Below are 16,918 nucleotides of genomic sequence, written 5' to 3' on the forward strand. Positions count from 1 at the left end.
GTAATAGATGTAGTGAAGAGAGGGTTCAAATAGAGAGGATGGGGAGGGGGTGGAAGAGAAGGGAGCTGAAAAGAATGTGATGAATGAGATGACTAAAGGCAAAGAGACACCACAAAACATTGAGAGAGAGAAGTGGATTTTAAATTACATGGTGGCTCATGTTAGCAGTCATAATTACTAGCTTGGTCAGGTGTGGTGAGTGGGACAGGAAGCATGAAAAAGACAAAACAACCGAGAAACAAGGAGAATCTGCGTGTCACATGGTACTGCACCTCCGAAGCTCGCAGACATCGAAGTTCACCACGGCGTGTCGCGTGTCGAGTACATGGATGGGGAGAAAGTTCAAACAATTCTGAAGCTTACCGGCACCCTGCCAAGTGAAAAGTTTCCTCTAGAGGCTAGAACAAGCGGAAAGCAGACCGAGCTCAAATGAGCTGATCTCTCCCCATTGAGCAGTAATACAGAAGGAAAGCAGGGCACGAGTCTGCTGAAAGGGAAAACACAGAATAAAAACCTCCCTGCATGCACCAGAAAACTCACTGTTTACAACAGTATTGTATCATTTGCACATAGTTTATATTGATTGGCAAATATACTGCAGCACTGTGGATATGTTCAATAACACCTTAATGTAAAGACAAATTACATTAGGTGATAACTTTTCTTAGTCAACTTTCTTGATGTCATGTGAAGGTAATCAGGATAATGCTGTATGCAACATTTGATTATGCAATCAAACAAGTTCTTCTGTGACATATTTAAGTTGAATAGAACTGACATCTTTACAAATTTAACTTCACACTGATCTCATCTCCTCTGTCTTGTGTCCTGGACTTCCGAACACTCACGCATGCCTTCTTCTCACCTCAGAAAATGTCAGAAAATGAAGATATATTTGTCTAGTCCGGACATAGCTGCATGACAGCCAGTGCACCCCCTGGAGAAAGCTTCACGCCCCAGGGCAAGCGAGCAATATACACACACAAACAATCTCCAAGGAGGAGTCATGGGGGAAAGGGGGGGGGGGCGGGGGAGGGAGCATGGGAGGAAAAGGGAGTGTATCTGTCGGCCTCTTTCTATCAAACACACACACCTTCCCTCCTCCCCTGTGTGAACTAAGAGAAACAGTCACACACTCGAGAGTTCAGTTGCGCAGTCAGTCACACGCAGGTACACAGGATACTGAGGTTGAGTGAGACGCAGAGAGAAAGGGCAAGACAACAGCCACTGGTTGCAGAACGCACTCGAGCTTTCACTGAGGGCACAGACAGCCTGCCCTATGTGTGGCTCCTCTCAAGACTTCACAGTAAGTGTGCATCATCCTTCTCAAATTGTCTTCATGATACTACTTATTCCAGATCATTTACCAGTTAAATTTGATTTTATTTCTTTTTATTGATTTATTTATGCGTTGCTTTATTGCTACACTACACTGTTGCTATACTACACCGCCCCGGAAAACGCACTGTCAAACGAGTGCTTTCTAGAGTCAACCTGTTACATGTTGTCCTGCGAGATACAGCTGTGTGCCTTGACTCATGTCTTGATTTTCAGAACATATTTTCTGCTGTGTCACTAGGTTTGATGGTTTCGGTGTGAGCTGTCACACTTGTGACAGTCATTCCGCATCAGCTGTGGTGACACACTTCAGAGAAAAGTAGAGTGAAATGTCCATTAATCTCATTTCTTATTTCTTTTATTTGCATTTCTATATTTCTTCCTGAGAAATTCCCATGTTTGTTATTGCAGCATCCGTAAGGGCATGTTAGATTATTGTGCAATTTCTGAAGGATTTCTTATTAATAACAGAACTCTAAAAAACACGGAGGCAATTATAGTTTTTCTGTTAGAATATGTCTATAACATTTATTTGTACATAATTGTGCAGGATTTGGCGATTTCATATGTCACAATCATCCCCTCACTTTACAGCTGAGTTTAACCTCTCTTTAGATGAGGACACATGTCACACGAGAGGTTACCAAATATTACCAGTTACAGAACTTATCTATCACTATCTCAGAGGCAAACCAATAGGCCTTCAAAGGAAGTTCTGAAAAGGCATATCTTGGCATTGTCAAGACTGTAATGTTCTATTCTTTCACTTTGCACTATTACACACTATTACAGTTTCATCCTATCAGTCAGGGTGCTCTGGATTGTGAGTACTGAGTAACCTTACAACAGTCTGAGCAAGAGGAAGGGAAAGACAGTGACGAGCAGACAGAAGGAAAGAGAACGACATTTGGCAGAGGGCCAAGTCCGAGTCAGTGCAAAGGAAATCTGGTTGATTCACTGGTAGCACTGGTTTCCTTGTGAAAGTGGTCCTGCTCTTGGGCTGACGTGCACAGGAACCTCCCTTACAGCCCAGGAGCTGTGATTTGGAGAGTTACAGGATGTATGGGATATTGAGGGAAATGGGGCAGCAAGCACAAAGGTTCCACTTTGAAGTTTGTTTGTCCGGTAGTAAGAGTTGATGGAACAGTTACATTCTCTGCCACTTTTCTTCCTCCTTAACATCCCTAACTTGCTGCTGCCTGCTCTGTGTCACACATCACTGAAAACTAACTTACCTCCATTCAAAACTCGGGCTTCCCTTGATAATTCAGCTGTTGTTTGTATCATCTGTCTTTTTCTTTACACGCACCAAAGTTGCAAAGGAAAATATGAGATATCCAAAGTCATCTACTATGCTTAATGTCTCTGTGTTTTCGGCAGGCCTCCTCTCAGTGCTCCACAGCCATGTTAACTTCAGAAAGGTCACCACAAAGCACGGGGCTCACCACAGCAGCGATGCCAGAGACCCGGGATATAGACATGACATCATGGAGCGAGGCAGACTTTGAGAAGAAGTGCACTTATATTGTAAAAGATCAACCTCTGGATGAAGAGTCCAAAAACCATGTGAGGACACGAGCTGAGAGATCTTTACCTAGAAACCTGGCACTGAAACGCTGTCACAACTCAGGAGAGGTATGCAGCAAATTTGTCACTGTTCTTTATTAATGGCATTATATATATATATATATATATATATATATATACATATATATATATATATATATATACACAAAGCCATATATATATATATATACACACACACACACACACACACACACATATATATATATATATATATATATATATATATATGCACATACACACAAACAATTTAATTGCTTATTTTATTATATGTAATTGTTTTTTTTTTTAAATTATATGTAAGTGCCATCTCTTTGCGTCACTCTAACATCCTTTCGTCCTCTCATCCATTTCTGGGCAGGAAGTACTTAACATATTGTTGTCTAATTTCAGCCTTTTCCTCTTTGCTATGTAGACCTATGAGCTATGGCAAAGACAGACACAATAGCCAAACATCTCAGCACTCAGTAAGAGGTCTCTATGTTTAGTATCCACCTTAGATTCCCAACCCTTTGTCCCAGCACACAATTAAACTGTAATGCAAATAGGAGACACAGGAACTCATTTTTTTGGAAACTTGACTTATTTTGAACTCGATTTAAAAAGAGCTAGTAACCACAGATAGCTGGTTTGTGTATTGGAAAATGAACTTAGTCTAGACTTATAATTAGTAGAAATACAAATAGTTTATCGCTCCTGCGATATTGAGGTGCAGTCCCTGTAAATGAATGATGGTAGTCAGGTGAGATCAGAGGAAATAGCACAGGCGTCTGCGGTAAAATACCTGTGCTACCACTCTGACCTTCTAATAAGGTCTGTCTGGAGTGTGGTTGACAGCAAAGAACACGATACGTTAAAGTAATCTGTGGCACAAGGGCACCTCAAATAGAGCCATCACACAAAGCCAATAAAAGCAGGGGTAAATCTAGTTGGATAAACTCGAGATAAACTATATGGTTATGCATTGTACGTAGTGGTTGATCCAGCTACATACACTGTCAGCGTTGCTTCAAGATGAAAGAGAGAATACATTACAATTGCTTTAGGGGGATTTGAACACAGAGCTCAAGGTGCAGTTGACTGGTTGGGGTGTGTCCTTGACACCTTATCCTCTCTTCCCCACCCTGGAGGCTTGAGAGAGTGGGGTGAGTTTCACACCTGGAGTTAGCAGAACAAGAGTAGTGGTAAAATTTTAATATGACAGAGAAACTAAAGATAACTCTGGTGATTGGATTATGAAACATTTAGCATGAGAAGGAAGGAACATGTTCTGTCACACAATAGCAATATTCAGTTTTTTTATTAGGAGGCTAGACTGCTCTTTTTTTGTGGAGAAAGTTGATACAAATTTTCCAGTTTGTGCCTTGAGAATCTGCCACACAGTTTGTGAATCTGTCCTTGTTGAACAGGTGCTCGGTGTGACCAGTAAGGAGCTGATTCCTAAGGGAACACGTTTTGGACCTCTGGTGGGGGAAAGCTACACTAATGAAACGCTACTGAAGGACGCTAACAGGAAGTACTTCTGGAGGGTAAGTGAGAAGCACTCCTCTAGAATAATGTGCTTGGATGTGGAATTCATGTGTTCGCCTTTCATTACTTTTCACATCCTGTATCTCCACCTAGAGATGCTACTGTGGCTATGGTATGGCACGGGTTAGCAGTTGTGGTGAATCTCATACATCCTGTGAAAGTATGATTCTGTCTGTCAATGCTATGGTATCTTTAAATGCCCCTAAAGTGCCTGCACTGTAAAAAAGGTTTAATGAAAAAATTATTTGCCAGCTCTGTGCATGGCTGTCACACATGCACAGCTGTTTGGTTTCAGTGACGCAGCGCTTCTCCTCTCTCTCCGCTTCTCTCAGCAGTGGTATCGCTGCCAGTAAACACACCATACACATGTCCGCGCTTCTCCAGACTCATTAACTCTCACACTGACTAAGCAAGGAAGTGGGTTTGAGCCTGAGAAATGTTATGTTACAAATCAGAAGCATACGGACACCTTCCACTACACACATTTGCCTGTGTAATTCAACAGTTTGAAGTCAGCAACCTTTAAATCATGCAAGCCCAACCAAACCTTGCAACAGCCACAAGACAGACAATTTGTTAATAAGAAAACCATGACTCAAATGGCAGTGCATCCTCAAAGAGCAGCATGCACTAAGAGCAGCTATGTAGACCACAAAGGAGGGTTAAGTCTTTAACTGAGCTGAATTTCTATTGATTTTTGTAACGTCAGCAACCATTCAGTGACAATACAAAACAATAGGTAACAGTAGTAGTAGGCGAAATACTATACCCAATATAACAATCCAGTCATAAAGTGAAATTCTTTTTCAGTGTTGCTTTCGTATCTCTAGACAAGTTTTGCGCTACAAGGAGTGGCAGCACCTAACTGAGCTAAACCATATTAACCGTATTAGGGTTATTAACCGTGTTTACCATAAGGGCTTCAGGAAACCTGTGACATCACAGTTTCACATTCAAAGCATGTCACAGTGTCACTTTCTCATCACCAATTGACATATTTCTTGTCCTGTTGTCTCGCTTGCGCTGTAGGTCTTCTCGAAGGGACACTTACATCACATCCTGGATGGCCTGAATGAGGAGCGGAGCAACTGGATGCGTTACGTCAACCCAGCCTGGGCTGTGGAGAAGCAGAACCTGGTTGCATGCCAGAGTGGTTTGGACATCTACTTCTACACCCTCAAACCACTTCAGCCAGGCCAGGAGCTTCTGGTGTGGTACTGCCCTGAATTTGCACAGCGCTGTAACTACCCTCCACTGGGCCAATTGGCTATTGACAGTATTGGTAAGTATAGCAGATTCAAGATTCAAGATTCAAACAACTTTATGGATCCCATAGGGAAATTGTGTTACCTTGTTACAGCTGCTTACTTATTGATCAATAAGTAAGAAACAAAACCCAGCTAGAGGAGTAAACATAAATGAAATACAAACAATACTAATTGTCCATTGGGACCATTCAGTCCCCCTCCTTCTTACAGAAGGGAGATGAGTTGAACAGCTTAATTGTCACTGGGTAAAAAGATCACCTGTGGCGTTCTGTGGAGCACTTGACTGTGATCAGTCTCTGGCTAAAAGTGCCCCTGTCAGCTAAGTAACAGTAATATGAGTAATAAGTATATGCTAATAGAAACCAACCCTGAGCCCAAGCTTTGAGACATATCTAGTGGGTGCCGCCATAGTGGAGCAAGGCTCTCGATCAAAACACTGGCAGACTGACACACTCTTTGTCTGGGTGTTTAAAAAGTTACTCAGTCACACCCACAGAGCTTTTGTTAAAGCGGGACACAAAGGAAGACAGCATAGTCCTGAAAGCAGAGAGGGCCTGTCTCCAGGTGTAGCCATAGTACTTCAGTAAGATGAGACCAATTGATGAGACTTTAGGTTGTTCTTTCCCTTTTAAAACTCTACATAGAAACACAGCTGAAAGCTCCTTCACACAAAAAAATATGACTTTCATTCACAATCACAAAGAGGGCACATGCCAGCAGTGCATGCAGAGACCTACATGCTCATTTACATGGACACATTTGGCTGAGGCATTGACAGAATTCTGTCACGACTCCATTTATTTATTTAAGGAGGAAGAGAGGTAGGAAGCACTCCAGTACCCACTTGAACTTCCTGACAAGTCAACCCACTGACAGATTGATATCTTGGCTGTTTGTTTGCTGAGAGCTGGCCTCTCAAGAGAGGGTGGAAGGGTTACACAGGAGAGCACATAGGAGATAAGAGGTGCTCTGTTTTTGTGGGGGTTGATGTTAATTGTGGCAGAAAGTAGGTGAAAAAAAAAAAAGTCTGCATTTTGTCTTCCTCGCCTTGTCAGCTCATGTCCTTTGTCTGTTCTGAAGTACACAGTATCTGCTCGTGACTTCCTGGGAATAGGGTGAAAGAACTTATGAAATGTATGAAATATAAAAGGGGAAATTACATTGTGTGGTGTGACTGGTTTATTTTCCACCTTAGTAAGCATATTTTGAGATTACTTAAACGAGTGGAATCTGAACGTCATCAGTCATTTTTAGATAGAAATTAATTTCCTACCCCGCATATCATGTCCTGCTCATGATAGAAATACATTTACACCTGACCAGCCTCTAATGCAAATGACATACTGCACCCACAGACTCCTGTCCTCCATGCTATCTGTATCCTTATCTGACACCTATTGTTTTACTGCTGGTGTCCACTTTCATAAAGTGCTGGGGCAAGACTGGGAGTCAGGCACATATGCCTGCAGAAAACACAAATGGTTACTTCTAAACCTTAAGGGGTTTGGACAATAGGATGTACCTTTGAAAGTGTAGATGGACCTGTTTTTGATGTCATTTCTCTATTGTTTATTTGTCTAACAGAACAAAGTCAAGCTCAGGTGAAGACAACAGTAAAACGGGGACACAGCGTGTCAGAAATCCTACGAGACGAGCCTTCTAAATCAACCTGTTCCAGACATCCAGAAAGTTCTTTGTCTCAGACCAGTCTCTCAGCGGTTTTACCCTTGTGTCCTCATGTTGTCTATCCAATCCAACCTCAGTCAGAACCTATTTCTAGCCATATATATGCACCTCTGCCATCTCTGCCATCCTGTGGCCCCCCAGCTGCCAAAAGACCAGCTCTAAGTAGGCCTGTCCCCTCTAGTATAGCAAAACATTACCAAGAGCTCTCTGTGGCTGATCGACTTCATCCTGCTCTGAAGCACGCTCCCTATCTTCTTCCTCACTTCTCACTTGGCCTTAATAGCATTCTACCTCATTCACACCCTTTCTACAGTGATCGACTGAAACCTCATCTAACACTCTCATCTCATTTTCTGCCTTTTAATGGCTATGCGCACCTCCTCCGTCCTCTAGCCAATGAACACAAAGAGTTGACACTTGCACTATCCAATTCCAAACGAGACCTCATTCTTTCACCGACCAGCGAGCACAATGACAACACAAACCTCAAATCCAAAAAGACAAACTACCTCAGAAGCCCCTCAGATGACCTCAGAGATTTCACAAGCTCTCCCCCCAGCAATGTCCAGGCAGACCTCACTATACCCAACACATCCAGTGTCTCATCTATAGTCACCCCACACTGTGGAACACCGCCCTCTCTTTTACATAGAGGATGCTCACCGCCAGTGGGCATGGCTGTCTCCTCTAACTGCCTTCCTTCTAAACCTATTTCAGCCACTCAGAACAATTCAGAGAATGCAATGGACCTCAGGAAAACCAAACAAGAAGGCCAGATAATTGGCTACAAGATGCTGTCTTATCCTCTCACTAGGCAGAATGGAAAGATCCGTTACGAGTGCAACATCTGTGGAAAGGTCTTTGGGCAACTGTCGAACCTCAAGGTTAGTTCGTCTTCAATCTAGCAATAAAAAACAAATAACTAGGTACGATAGTTATAGAATAAAGAATTCTAATCTCTGTCGTGCTGTTCTCAGGTTCATCTGAGGATACACAGTGGAGAGCGTCCGTTTCGGTGTCAGACCTGCAACAAGAACTTCACTCAGCTGGCCCACCTGCAGAAACACTACCTGGTTCACACAGGAGAGAAGCCACACGAATGCAAGGCAAGCACAGAAACAGTTTGACATTGTGGGAAATATGCTTTGTTTCTGGGTGATGGATAAGAGGTTTTGTCCCACATGTGCACGGTTAATATGCAGCCAAGAGTTTCGTAAATATAAAGGCTGAAATTCATTGTATCTTTAAGGGCAAGAAAATGTGTTTACAACAACCTCTAAATCTTATTAATAAACTGACTCCAAAGACATTGTTTTGTCACAGGTGTGCCACAAACGATTCAGCAGCACTAGTAATTTGAAAACCCACCAGCGGCTACACTCAGGAGAGAGGCCCTACCAGTGCAAGCTCTGCCCAGCCCGCTTTACTCAGTTTGTTCACCTCAAGCTCCACAAACGTCTCCACACTGGAGAAAGATCTCACCAGTGTCCCCACTGCCCCTGTGCCTATTTCCACTACTGCAGTCTTCAGGTGCACCTCCAGGGCTTCTGCCCTTCCTCACCCTCAGCTTCCCATAGATACTCACCAGAGGAGCTCCACCAAGTCAACTCTGAGATTGAGAGTTTTGACATGAGCGAGGCCGCAGAGCAGCTCGAGGCAATGGCTGCAGAGGCTGACATCGACAAGGGGAATGTTATTGACCTAATACAGAAGCTGGGGACTCATACTTTAGGTCAACACAGTGGCACAAGACGGGAGGCTGAGCTGGACATCTACAAACCAGAAAAGAAATGTTCTGGTGTTAAATTACATCATGACAGCCTGCCTCTGAATTCAACCAGCATCAAACTGGAGTCAGACTGCATATCACAGCCCTAAGACAGCCTCACAAATCCAGCCATGTAATCCTTACAGGTCAACTCAACAGCTGTCGGTTACTGCCCTATTTGAAGAAAAGCGCTATGTTGATCATGGATTGCCCAGCAAATATACTGTAAAGAGACCAGCGTGTGCTGTAGACGTATGAGAATGACCAAGACTCTACCAGCATGGCCTGGGACAAGTAACTTGATTGATTTAATCTATCCATGCTTTGTTAATTTATTTGTTCTACTAATATTAATCTAAAGTGTATTAAAAAACACACACATGACATTTTCCACTTTTTTAATTGTTTTGTATCCCTAAAACACCTTAATGGCACAGCAAAAAACCTGATTATGCATCAAAAAAATTTGCCTTTATGTGTGTTTTTGCTGTGTGAAACAGAATGTTCCTTTTTGCGTATGTGTGTGTATTTAAGTCTCTCCATTAAAGTCACAATTACTGTACAACTGCGTGAGTAAGTAAGTGTTAAAGCGATATCAAAGAAAAAAAAACTTACTTGTGTGTGGCACAGATGTGTGGCTTCGTCTTAGTGTACGGTGTTGATGTGGGGAATCGATAACATAGATAAACATCCTGTTATGAGTTTTGGGATACTCACTACCAGTATATGTCAACCCTTCACCTTGAAAAAAAAAAAAACCCAACACAAATGGAAACATTGCTTTTGCTCTCAATAGGATCACACTAACTTTTCCAACACACTTCCATATTTTGGTTTTAGTTTGAATCAGCTGACTGATAGTATAGTTATATTAGATGGCTGTATAATATACACTGTCTATTCCAAAGACAATATTTCTCTCCGCTGTGAATGAATAAAACTGACATTTATCAACAATATGAATATTAGAATTAAATACTGTACAGGCACAAAAATATTGCAATGCATTGTGACAGAAGGTGTGAGTCGGTGTGAGCCCGTAAATTACATCTTATTGTCAACAATAAGATGTAATTTTATTGTCAATATCAACACTGCTCAGCTGATCAGATTCCGAAGAATCAGGTGAATTAAATCTTTATCTTCAGAAGCAACACATTCATATTTTAACCAGCGTTCTTCCCTGTTATAAACTGTATCTCCACAAAGTTTGTCCACAAACGATATGTCCTTATTTTTACAAGTCACTTTGCGATTATGAGATAAAATAAAATCCAAATGTCCTCAAGGAAGTACCTTATTAGCAGCATCCTTGTTACTAATGGTATAGGTTGTTAAATTTGTTGCCACATCAAACTAAGTTATGTTGGATTGAGCCTGTAGACGACTTAGTCAGAGATCAACACCCTCATGGCATTATATGAGCATTTCTGTCTGTCTGTTTTGGCCTTGAGATAGACTGCCGACCTGTCCAGCATTTATGCGACTCTGGATAGGATAAGAGAAGTTAAGATAATGGATGAGATGTATCGGCACCATTACGTTTTTTTACTCTGTTAAGTGTAGTGTGCTTTTGATACCACTGGGTGGCGCCAAACTATTTTTAACACATGAGGACAACGGGTCTAAGTTAGTCAAAATAAAGTGTAAGGTAAAGCAAACTCAAAACATAATGTCTTCTTATGAGGACGCAGGGACAAAGGAGGTACAAAGTGTATCTGGTAGGCTTTAAAAGGTTTTAAAGTCTATGTATTCAGGAGGAAAGGTATAAAACAGGCTAAAAACACGTATCCTTACAGGGTGTCTGACAGCTGCTCTAGGGAAAAGCAGATCCCACCAGATATAAAAAATTATATTTTTACTGTGTTAACAGAAATTCTAAATAATTCCTAATAAAAGCCAAACGCACGGGCAGACTGATCCTCACCACTAAATGGTAGGAAATTAAAAAGCTGATGTAGAAGAATCAGTCAATAGTTATGACGTATGTTGTTTAATAAAAAGGCATTTATGATTTCGGTGGAAAGGATGAAGTGTCAGATGGAAACATTTACAGTAACAACAGACGCCCCTTTAAAACCGCGCACTGACGTCACATATTTTGTCGGGGTGCAGGCAGCGGGAGAAGAAGGGAGCGGATGTACCAGGGTTAAGGATGCCCAGAATAATGTCAGCGGTTTATTCTCGCTGCTGCCTGTCCCAACCATGATTAACGCTGCTGGGGCAGTCGCCCGCAGGATGCCGTCGGCGGCCCGGCGGAGCGGGTGCTGGATCGCGTGGTGCCAGGCGGTGCTGCTCGGCGCGTCGGCGCTGGTTATTGTGGCCGAACGGAGCGCTCGTAAGTGGGGATAGAATTCCCAGCAGTATCGGGCGGCTGGTTGGCTGGTGTACACAATGTAACTGAAACCACTGATAAAAGCAGTGAAGATGTTGAAGAAATGCATGTGTGGGGGCTATTTTCGTTGGCTACATTAAATGAAAATGTTGTTGCTCAGCCATGACGCCTTGTGCTGGAGCTTTTTCAGCAGCAGCCGTAGGTCAGGTTAGAGAAAATTCATATGGAGATGCTGTAGCGCAGCCAACACTACTGAATGTGCAGTTTCTTTCAATGCTATATAAATACCATTGTATTGTTTTTCCAGCTGGGTTTGCCAAACGGGGCCCGGGGCTTTCCAGGGGTCATTCAGCAGGATCACACAATGCCCAGAGATTCTTCTCGCACAGAGGCCCACAACATATGATTTAATATTGTATTATTATGACTGATATTGGTATTATTACTAATGGTTTCCTAACAAATGTACATCTGGAGTCTGTGCTGAAAACCCCATGGAGTACACAGTAGGATGATTCCCTGACTAAGCAAATCAATGGTGCAAGGGCAGGACAGAGGAGAGACAAGGCAGATGGGTACAAAATATGACTTTGTCTTCAGCTGATATACCATTACCAGCAGATAAAAATACATGCGGCTTCACAGGTTCCACAAAGGAGTCAGACCCTAACAGAGGAAATTGGCAGATTGTTAAACTGTTGTCAATTCAGTAATGCACTTTCTGTCAGTATGTTGTAAAATTGCAAAAGACGTCTTAAGTAACTAGGCAAATAATTGACTGTGTAAAATTGTGTCATTCTGTTCTTTTCTTTAAGGTGTTCATATTATATCATTCTGTGTTTCTGCATGAATCTGTTGTGTGAAGTGATCTACTGTATAGGCTTTTACCTTTGGAATGAGGAGACACAGTGGGCAGGTCTCACTCTAGGCCTCTTTCTACCGGGGACAGCAGTTCAGCTGCTAAGTGCAAAATGGTTCTATGATGATGGTGATGAAAGGCGATGCTACCTCTCTGTCATACACATTCTTCATTTGGGCATCTTCAAAAGGTGAGATCTTTCTAGTGCCTGATAAAATAAATACAACATACAACGTTTGCTTATTTAGAAAATGTCTTGAGGTTCTGAACCAGTAAACTAACCATTAACAACTGTGACATACATGTCCATCAAAGCAAATAGTAAAAAAATCTACCTGCATTATTTCACTGGGACCATAAAGGAGGTCCGAGCGTATCACTGCTTTGGTGTCTCTCTAACTCACTTTCCGGTTCCCTCCTCTGGCAGGTTATGGGACTGCATGAGGACTGCGTTGCACATGCAGGCTTCAGTGGCAGAGCTCGGAGCCGCTGTCATGCAGCAGGCAGATGCTGCTGCACTTTGGCTGCTGGAAGCCCTTGTCCTCACACTGCCTCAGAGTCTGTTGCAGGCATATGTTGTGGTGTCTACTGATGTGGGCATCATGTCCCCAGGTATCCTAAACCTGCATAATGTTTTTGACGTTGTTGTCTTGTTGTAGACAGTCTCTGAATGGAACATAAGTAACTTTTTTTTGGTATTTTCTCTTTCTTTTCCTACCTTAAGTGGCCTATTGCTGTGGTCTGTGTGTGTTGTCTATTTCCTGGGCATTGGTTCTGTACAGTAGAGCCTGCTGTCTGATCCGACCGGGCCACCTGGCCATGCCTCCGGCAGCCCTTCTGTGCCAGCTGGTGTGGAGGGCAGGCATGCTTGGTGCCAGGGTGACTTGCCTCATGTTCTTTGCCAGGGTCTTTAACTGGTGGGTGTGTGGAGTAGCAGGTGAGCAAGCTCAATGGGGGCTATTGTGTGGTGACACTTAAAAAGCAACTTTTGTGGATTTTTAACTTGCTTCCTTTGGTTCTAGGGTGCAGTTATCGGATAGGAACTCATCACAATATACTAATGACAAATGCAAATAGAGATTGTTATGTTGATCACCACTTACATTAATAAGTAATGAAAAACATGTGATATTCATTCATTCACATTTAAGTTAATGAGTGTTGTAATTCTCCTCAGAGTAATGCAGCATTTCCTCTTGATCCACTTTTTCACTTGCTCCTCTGAACCAGAGTGATACACTGTATATAGATCCTCCATTGCGTTTGCCCTTCCTGGTCTATTTTTGCGTTGCCCTCCAGGTTTTCACTGGCTCACGGCCTCCTTCTGGTTGGTGTCACAGCAACCAGACATCTGCACTGGGCCCTGGTGTTGGCGTACTTTTAATGGTATAATGGGGCTCGTCCATGTCTTCCTCTTCCTTAGCGTCAAAGATGGACCCTCACGCTTCCGCATGGCCAGCTTTTATGCAGTAAGATGTGACTTTTTTAATTGTTGCTCCTTGTCATTTTTTGTTTTTAATATCTTCTTTTGTACAGCACTGACTTGTGGCGGAAGGCAAACACACACAAACACGAATAATCATAGAGTTTACATCGTCGTCTTCTATGCGTCTTCAGAATACATTGACGTAATGCTATGTGCAGGTGAATGAGGGTGCCACCTCCTCTCTTCCCTCAGTTCATGCTCGTAGAGAATGCCACTCTGCTGTTGGCTGCCTCTGACTTCCTTAGTGAAGCATCATGGGACAGCATGACCCTTCCCACCACTGTGCTGTGTAGCTTTCTTCTTGGTGAGTCACTCTCTCTTTATCTCAACTCCTTTTCTTTTGAAAAACCCTAATGGTGACTCAAGTGGGTTAAAGGTAATTCTAATTCAACTACCCAGCTAAGTGTATTTTCAGATTACAAATAGAAGTTGCAGTTTAAGTGCCAGTTGTTAAATAATAGCAATAGTACAATTGTAATTAGTGAAGGAGATCAAATATAACATCCAATATATTCACTTCCTTTGTTTGAGGCTCCACTGCTTCAAACCTTTTTCACAGCCAACAGAAAAACTCCACAAAGCTTTATAAGGCTTTGTCCACCCATAATTAGTTTGACCATCATGCACACAACACCACAGTTTAATGGAGGTGAAGCCAGGATGGACGCCCTGCTGCAGCCCTACATGTGATTTGGACCATACACTGTATCTGCCCTTTTGTTTGTGACAGGAATAAACTATCCCCTGTCTTTGTGCTTCCCAGGTGCTACCTCTCTGGTCCTGTACTACAGGTTTCTTCATCCCAAGTCAACTGAGATCTCCTACGGTACAAACCACAGCCACGTGGGCAGCACATGTATAGAACAGGGTGAGTCATCCTTCTCTCTTGGGGACAAAAGCCTGCCAGCTCCCTCCATTCAAAACCATGGCAGCTTCTCCCTCTCAGGAGTGGCTGGTTCTCTGCTGGAGCACCCAGGAATGTGTGGGGGCCAACCTAACAGCTCCTGCCCTTGCTACCACCACCACTGGCTCTTGATCCGACTGGCCCTTAAAACAGGAGACCTGGGAAAGATCAACAGGGCCTATGGAGCTGGTGGAGCTGCAGCCATACTCGATATGGAGGAGTACATCCAGGAGCTTAAGAGTAACGAGGGTATCACTATCACAGCAGGAGGCAGCTGTGAGGGCGTCTCCACCTCTGAGTCTCAGGGGAAAGGCCTGGCACCACTCTCCGACTGCAAAGACGAGTTCCAGAGCGTGAGCGAACCCACATCGACTGAGCAACCCGGAGAAGAGGATGACAGTCTGGACATGGAGAGCCCGCTGGAGTCACCCACATCAGATTTTAAACGGAGCTCACCAGAGGGCAAGTCTGTGTTTGGAGACAGTCCTGAGCCATATTTCTGCCCCACAGAGTCAAGTTCAACCCTGTATTTCAGTGCCGATCCTCATTCTCCCAGCAGCGCCAGTAACCCCCGTTTGGATCGGGACGTTGGGGGACTGGAACAGGGAGTTCGCCTCAGTTCCGTCCCTAGTGATCCAGCACTTCACAGAGATGTTCGTGGACTCATGGGCCGGGTCGGGCCACGTTGCACTTCCACTCCTAAATTGGACTCTGCACTGTTGGACTCTCCCTCCAGTGTTCCTCATCTCACAGGACCAAGAAGGCAACTCATAATGTCCCAAAGAGCTGAAGATGATAACTTCTAGATTTCTCACAGCAAAATCAGGGAAAGCGTAACAGAAACTTATCTAACATTTAAAGAGCACACCGTGTTTGAGGAAAGCTGCTTTTTATCCCCGCGGTGCAGTAAGATGAGACCGCTGCAGGAAAATGTCACCTCTGTATGGCTTTATTTATTACACTGTGGGGAAGAGTATGTGAATCTTTTTTGGGTCAGTGCTAAGTTTGCCTATATTCTTCTCATTTTATAAACTACTTTCTAAAAACAAAGTGTTGCCCAAATGCTGAATACACATTCAGCAGTGTTTTCAACAAACATCAGGGAAACAATTAAAGAGCTAATTGGCCACAAAGGTGGAGCTCAGACACACCTTCTACCTGACAAGAACAAGCTTTGTTTTTTTGTTTTATTTTGGCAGCAATTAACAATCCCTCAATAGTTAAACTGTGCAACAAAGTGAACACTGTTCTACCAGACTGGAATGACCTATTAAGGAATTAGCCATATGTTTTATAAATAAACATAACTACAAACATGCAGCTGCTTTATGAGCTCAGACAGCTGATGATATCTTTATTACACCCTAAAACTGCTATTATTCATGTTAATAATTGCCAGCAGTTATAAGGATAAAAAAAAAACATATTTACATTGTAGAGCTAAAGGGGGCATCAGTGTCTGTCCTTTAATATTTACCATTTCAGCATAGGTCAGAGCTTTGTTGGCTTCTTAAAAGCACAAGTATCTCCTGTATCATAAATATATTGCTGTGATTGTTTTATTCCCATAAAGAAAAAACCTACTCCCCGTCCCCTCTTTGTATAATCATGCCAACTGGCAATGCTTTGAGCATGGTTAACCTGGAAAACTGTGTTTGATGTTTTACCTTTATTTACATGTTGACCATGTATTTGCTGACATATTTTGGGGATTTATCTATATTTGGAGGGAAGAAAATAATCTCAGGCACTTACTTCAAAAAGCTTTCAAATGTCTGTTGTGTAACAAAATGTAAAAAGATGCTTATGAGGTACTTGTAGTGACTTTTTTTTAACGTACTAATTTCTGTTAATAAGGGACAAAAGTGTTTTTGCCCATTACTGTTCTGTAAAAGGGATGGAATCCACAAAACAAAGCAGTGAAATTATGCTGAGTTTTTTGTCACTACGAGGTGACTGACTATAAGACATTTTGAACTGTGAAATTCAAGGCCACTGGTGGCTTTAAATAAGCAATAAATATCATTTGGGTGATATGTTAATGGTTTGTCGTATTTATGGTACCAAAGTAAGTCGTTGTAAGAACTGTGTTGTTTTCTCAGACTATTTTTGGATATTTAAAACATCCACTGCTCTGTGATTACTCGTGCTGAAATGAAA

General features: G+C 42.6%; 2 protein-coding genes across 3 annotated transcripts; both read left to right on the plus strand.

The window, feature by feature from the left end:
- The first annotated feature begins 1,120 nt into the window (after positions 1–1,120).
- On the plus strand, positions 1,121–10,018 carry prdm1c (PR domain containing 1c, with ZNF domain). Of its 2 annotated transcripts, XM_067482125.1 has the most exons (8): positions 1,122–1,306; positions 1,580–1,657; positions 2,719–2,973; positions 4,332–4,451; positions 5,482–5,734; positions 7,305–8,290; positions 8,384–8,512; positions 8,730–10,018. In XM_067482125.1, exons 3-8 carry the CDS (start codon positions 2,743–2,745, stop codon positions 9,282–9,284), a joined length of 2,274 nt encoding a protein of 757 aa, XP_067338226.1. In that variant the 5' UTR covers positions 1,122–1,306; positions 1,580–1,657; positions 2,719–2,742; the 3' UTR covers positions 9,285–10,018. The 2 variants fall into 2 exon arrangements, with proteins under 2 accessions (XP_067338225.1, XP_067338226.1); XM_067482124.1 differs by lacking the exon at positions 1,580–1,657 and having other exon boundaries at positions 1,121–1,306; positions 8,730–10,017.
- Positions 10,019–11,209: 1,191 nt separating this feature from the next.
- Positions 11,210–16,800, plus strand: xkr5a (XK related 5a). The gene is made up of 7 exons (XM_067482896.1): positions 11,210–11,512; positions 12,375–12,558; positions 12,796–12,980; positions 13,093–13,305; positions 13,668–13,837; positions 14,047–14,158; positions 14,618–16,800. The coding sequence occupies exons 1-7, from the start codon at positions 11,215–11,217 to the stop codon at positions 15,562–15,564; spliced, it is 2,109 nt and encodes a 702-aa protein (XP_067338997.1). The 5' UTR covers positions 11,210–11,214; the 3' UTR covers positions 15,565–16,800.
- Positions 16,801–16,918: the final 118 nt, after the last annotated feature.

Source organism: Channa argus, chromosome 17, assembly GCF_033026475.1.
Source record: "Channa argus isolate prfri chromosome 17, Channa argus male v1.0, whole genome shotgun sequence".
NCBI classification, from domain to species: domain Eukaryota; kingdom Metazoa; phylum Chordata; class Actinopteri; order Anabantiformes; family Channidae; genus Channa; species Channa argus.